The sequence below is a fragment of the Mus caroli genome, chromosome 11, assembly GCF_900094665.2.
Source record: "Mus caroli chromosome 11, CAROLI_EIJ_v1.1, whole genome shotgun sequence".
Classification (NCBI taxonomy): Eukaryota; Metazoa; Chordata; class Mammalia; order Rodentia; family Muridae; genus Mus; species Mus caroli.
The window spans coordinates 67271491-67277490 of NC_034580.1; the positions used below are offsets into that span (position 1 = coordinate 67271491).

The 6000-nt window shown below is 50.9% G+C and overlaps 1 protein-coding gene across 2 annotated transcripts in view; it reads right to left on the reverse strand.

Annotated features, from left to right (window-relative positions):
- Spns3 (sphingolipid transporter 3 (putative)) overlaps positions 1–5523 on the reverse strand; it is a 53082-nt gene extending 47559 nt beyond the window's left edge. Inside the window, exons 1-2 of one of the 2 annotated variants that reach the window (XM_021177738.1) lie at positions 5011–5523; positions 685–750 (exon numbers count right to left, since the gene is read on the reverse strand). In XM_021177738.1, the coding sequence (XP_021033397.1) occupies positions 685–750; positions 5011–5221 (277 nt within the window). In that variant the 5' untranslated portion in view covers positions 5222–5523. The remainder of the gene's footprint in view (positions 1–684; positions 751–5010) is intronic. The other variant, XM_021177739.1, reaches the window with a different exon arrangement.
- Between the last annotated feature and the right edge of the window lie 477 nt (positions 5524–6000).

The following is a 6000-nucleotide window of genomic DNA, read 5'->3' on the forward strand; positions in this document are numbered from 1 at the left end:
GGTCATGCTGGGGAAATGACAGGCAGACTGAAGTAGGTTTCTCAGGACTGTTCACACATCCCATGGAAAGTCTTCCAGTGGTCCTGGGGCAGGAGTGGGGAGTCCTTGTACCTAGTTTGAGAACCTGCTGCAAAACAGCATGACAATTGGGTATTTGTAGGGGGACAGGTTACAAAGAAGATCACAGTACCCAGGAGGTGTCATGTGCTGTAACCATGTGTATCCCTGCGCGCATACAAATAGGTCTCATCCAAGCTTTCATGGAAGGTTAGCCTATGTTTAATGATCCCACAAACCATCCATTCGAGCTCCCTGAAGCTGTATTAGTAGGCTCTCTGTGGCCCTTCTGAGGCCACCTGAGAATCAGGGTCTGTCTGTCTGCCTGTCCATTAGTATCCTTTTAGTCAGACTTCTCAGCTCTGAGAGAACAGCACACACTTGGATTTCCTGTTCCTCTGTGGAAGACTCTGCTGGGCTTATAGCAGGAGGAGAACCAGGAACACTCAGGAACCTTCCTCAGCCTGTCTCCCTCAACTGCATCCTGCAGCAGACTCCAGTTCCAGGGCCTGTTCAACCCCCAGCTCTCTCCTGCCAAAAGACTCAGGGGCTGGAGTCAGCCACAGAACCCACCAGACTATGTCTGACAAAAGGCCCTTGCTCTGGGGTCCAGGACTGGTTCCTTACCTGTCTGCAGCAAACCAGCATGGCTGTCACTGATGTGAAAATACTTCTGGACATCCAGTAACACTCCTGGGGACAGATGGACAGTGTTAGAGAGATGGGAAGTAGCCCACCCAAGCTGGCCTCCAAGGCTGCTTCTTCTGAGATTGGGACAGGCCTGGATGAACGAAGGACATCACACAGCAACAGCAGCCAAAGAAAACAAGAACAAAACAGAAACATGCCCATGTAGAACACACACAAAAGCCAGGCATGGTAGCACATATCTGTAATCTCAGCAATCAGGGTGGACAGGAGAACCAGGAGTTTGAGGTCAGCATAGACTTCTTGTTTGTTTGTTTGTGGTTTTGTTTTTTGAGACAGGGTTTCTCTGGGTAGCCCTGGCTGTCCTGGAACTCACTCTGTAGACCAGGCTGGCCTCGAACTCAGAAATTCCACCTGCCTTTGCCTTCTGAGTACTGGGATTAAAGGCATGCGCCACGACTGCCCAACCAGCATAGATTTCAAAGCTAGCCTAAGCTACACAACACCCCTGCCCTGATTCAGAGAGTGGGGGAGGGGACCGTTACTGTCCCAATACACAGACTGCAGCTACCCAAGATTGTCCAGCTTGAATGTGGGTCCGCAGCACTGGAACTCTAACAGAGGCAGCTCCCACAGCCAGCATTCCAGAAGGGGGAAAAACGTCCCCCCATGGGACCCTTCAGACTGCCAGTCTGACAAGAAACCCTACATCCATCTGCTGATATCTAGCACTGGAGAATGAAGACCAAAGAATGAAAAGCACTGAGTAGGAGAGTTTATTCACCTTGTTTGAGCCCAATCACCATAGTGTACAAACATGCACATCTGTATATCTTTTTTACCTTAAAAAATTATTGTTGCCGAGCGGTGGTGGTGCATGCCTTTAATCCCAGCACTTGGGAGGCAGAGACAGGCAGATTTCTGAGTTTGAGGCCAGCCCGGTCTACAGAGTGAGTTCCAGGACAGCCAGGGCTACACAGAGAAATCCTGTCTCGAAAAACAAACAAACAAATAAATAAATAAATAAATTATTGTTATCATCTTGAGGAGAGAAAAACAAAACAAAAAAACAAAAACAAAAACCTCACCTAGCCCAGGCTGGCCTTGAACTCTCTATGTCGCCAAGGACGTCCTTGAACTGATGAGCCTCCGGACTCTCTCCCAAGTACTAGGATTACAGGTGTGTGTCACCACGCTGGTTTTTATGGGGTGCTGGGGATGGAACCCAGGGCTCCAGGCATGCTGAGCAAGCACTGAGTTACACCCTCAGTCATTTTTCATCTTTTAATGACACCAGATGGTGTAGTCATTGGAGAAAAAGGAAAATATGCAACATGAGTTAGCAAGAAAAACAGCTACCTCAAAGCCCTCTGAGTGCACTCATTTCTCATTTTTAGAAAAGAGTCCCCTTGACCTGTGTCCTGTGTCCTTGTCAACCTTGTGGGTAGTAGCCCAAGGGCAAGGGTGAATGAAGCCAGTCTCTTATCTCCCAGTCTCTACAGCTCTGGTATTTCTGAGTGTTGTTTCCACAGGAGAATCTTAGCTGCCGCATCACTACCTGGCCCTAAGAGTCCCCACATGGTTTCATTTCTCCAAGTCTCCATTCCCCACAGTGACCACAGCCAATGGAAGTCCCAAGGGGGAAGTGATGTGGCAGGCAGGTCTCAGGGTCTGACAGTCCTGCTGGGGCCCCCAGGGCAGAACAAGAACTAAGGTATGGCTAAGGCTCGGAAGGCTGCACAGTAACACCTCCTGGTAGCCCTGTGCTTTTCTCCCCTCCCATTCCTCCATGCCCTTCAGCCCATACTCAGGTTCTGGCCTCCTCACCTTCAGCCTGATCCCCTTTGGTAGCCTCTGAGATGACCTCCCCAGCCCATCTTGCATCTTTCAAGGTCCCAAATCCTATTATGTTCTCCTACTTAAGGTTCTCTCCCATATGGTTCCCCATTGCCTGGACCAGAAATTACGAGCTCCCAGGCTGGCATTCAAAAAGCCTGTGATCTTGGACCAGACACCCTCTGGGGGATTGTTTCCCGCTTTCTCTCCACCACCCCTTGACTCTTCTGATCTGCCTTGATTGACATGTCTCTGATCCCCACCCTTCCAGTCATCACAGTTTCCAAGGCCCGGGTCAAACGCTTCCCATGTATGAATTCTGAAGTCATTTATCCTCAGGGCTGCCCTGCTGGCACCTACCCCACTCTGCCTCACTTCAGACCAAGCTGGGCACATGGTCTGTGCCCCTCTGAGTTGCTCAAAGATACAGCCCTGCTCTGATAATGTCTGCAGACCCCAGACTCCCATTCATTCCACAGAGGTTCCCAGCTACTCTAAATACATAACTGATGGCCCAATATTGGGGCTTTGGTCATGGCCAGCAGTGGCAGTTACTCACCTAGGCTTCCCAGCCTGCCTGACTCCATTCATCTGCACCATTCCCTGCCTCTCTGCCTTGCATGGTCGTTATTGGTAAACATCTCTCTGAGCCCTGTAAGTCAGTTGCCACTGCAGTAGGAACCACATATCTGAGTTCCTACCAGAGGAAAATTCTCTCTCATTGCTCCCACTCGCAATGTTCCCACTCTCAGTTCTCCTACTCACAGTGCTCCCGCTCTCAGTATTCCTGCTCTCAGTACTCCTGCTCTCAGTGCTCCTGCTCACAGTACTCCTGATTTCAGTGCTCCTGTTCAGAGTGCTCCCACTCACAGTACTCCTGCTCTTAGTACACCTGATCTCAGTACTTTTGCTCTCAGTACTCCTGCTCTCAGTGCTCCTGCTCTCAGTGCTCCTGCTCTCAGTACTCCTGCTCTCAGTGGTCCTGCTCTCAGTACTCCTCCTCGCAGTACTCCCACTCTCAGTGCTCCCACTCACAGTGCTCCTGCTCTCAGTACTCCTGCTCTCAGTGCTCCTGCTCTCAGTACTCCTGCTCTCAGTGCTCCTGCTCTCAGTACTCCTCCTCGCAGTACTCCCACTCTCAGTGCTCCCACTCACAGTGCTCCTGCTCTCAGTACTCCTGTTCTCAATACTCCCACTCTCAGTGCTCCTGCTCTCAGTGCTCAACCTGGAACAAGTGGTTGATGAAAGATCAGCTAGGCATGCTGTCACACCTGTAATCTCAGCACTTAGGAGACAGAAGCAAGAGGATTAGGAGTTCAAGATCATTTTCAACTACATAGTGAATTCAAAAGCAACCTGATCTTACTTAAGACCTTGTCTCAAAAACAAACAAAGAAAAGAGGCTGGGTGGTTTCACCCCAGTAAGTGGTCTGCAGCCTCTCCTGAATGGTCCCAAGCCAGAACGGGGCACAATGTGTGCGGGGGCAGGGGTGTTAGTGGGTAGATGGGACTGCAGCAAAGGCGTCGGATTCAGGATGGAGCTGCAGGCAAGGTTAAGGAGGGCAGAGCAGCCCTCTACATCAGTTATTAGAGTGCTTATCCAGCATGCACAAAGACCCTGGGTTCAATCCCTAGAACTTCATAAACCATTGTGGTGGCAAGCCTGTAATCCTAGCCCTAAGAAGGTGAAGGCAGGCATATCAGCAGTTCATGATTATTCTCAGTTACATAGCAAGTTTGAATCTAGCCTGAGCTACATGAGGCCCTGCCTCAAAAAAGAAATGAGGGCTGACAAGATGACTTAGCCTGTGAAGGCGCTTGCTGAACAAGCTTGGAAACCTTAGTTCAATCTCTGAAGCTCAAATAAAGGTGAAGGAGCATGCACACACACACACACACACGTACACACACATGTGTGCACGCACATGCATACACACTCTGTCTTTTTAAAGAAAGAGCTGAGTATGAACTGATGAAGGAATGAATGGGTGACTAGATGAGAAAAGGCAAGTGGAGTCCAGACACAAAGGAGTGCATAAGTGAGAGACAGAACACAGAAGCAGGTTGTACCATTTCCAATAAGAATAAAGGCAAACTGTGCAAGGTAGGCCAGCAGCCGGCTGCCCCAGAAACAGTGCAGGCAGAGCCATTCTCACTTGGGAGCTTGGCCAAGCTGCTCTGCCCTCCATAACCTTGCCTGCAGCTCCATCCTGAACCCAACGCCTTTGCTGCAGAGCACAGTCCCATCTACCCACTAACACCCCTGCCCCCGCACACATTGTGCCCCGTTCTGGCTTGGGACCATTCAGGAGAGGCTGCAGACCACTTACTGGGATGAAACCACCAGAGCTATGCTCCTAGAGAGGAACGAGGGCTTGGAAGAAGAAGGCCACCAAGGATACACAGTTGTGGGCTTGTAGAAGTGGGGTATCTGAAGATACTGCCCCACGCTACCCCTCCCAACCTCACCTGGGATGATGAACCAGTTCATGTAATTCAGAAGGTTGATGTAACAGAGAACAGCTGCAGCCAAGTATGCTCTCCAGCGGGGCAGGCTCCAGGAGACGGATGTGGAGGGAGGCAGACACGTACCTGAAGCCAAGGCCCCATACTGCCCACCTTGGCTCAGGCTCTGGCTCTGTGGCCCTCCTGTCTGAGGTTTGAGACACTCTGTGGACATCCCCTCAGCAGTGCTAGCTGCAACTTCTCTGTCAGAACGGGTGCCGAACAAAGCTACATCAGCTTGCCACCAAGTCACTTCCTGTGGGCTCCCAGCCTCTCAACCTCAAAAGGCTGCCCCTTTAACTGCCAGACACCTAATCATCGCAGGTTCCTGCTGAGCACAGCGCAGCCACACTGGTGGGATTTCATCACTCTTGGCCTCTTAGCCCTGCTGGGGGAAGAGGGTCTTGCACTGGTGATTGGATAACTCTGGGGTCCCTCAATCTAGCCTATGGCTGCAGCAGGGGCACTGAGGAAGAGAAGCTCCTAGGACAGGAAATGAGAGGAGTGTCCCCAAGCCTTGCTCACTGCAAACTGCCCTGCCTGTGCATGCAGGAGATGGGCCGTGAGCACAACCATGAACTGGGTTAGATACAGGAGGGTAGGTGTTGCCCAGGATGGTAAGGAAATTGCACAGAGGAACAAGATAACAGAGGGATCTGGAGACATAGAGACAAGCTTATGTAAAACTAACCCATGGGGGCTGGCAAGATGGCTCAGCCTGTGAAAGTACCTGCCACCAGGCCTGCTTGACATATGTTTAGTCCCCAGAGCTCATATGGTGGAAGGGGGGAAATGCACAAAGTTGTCTTCTGACCTCTAAACATAACAACATGCACCAAGGCACACAAGTGCACGTGCAGGTACAGGAGTACTCTCTGCTCTGTCTGTCTGTCTGTCTGTCTCTCTCTCTCTCTCTCTCTCTCTCTCTGTCTCTCTCTCTCTGTCTCTCTCTCT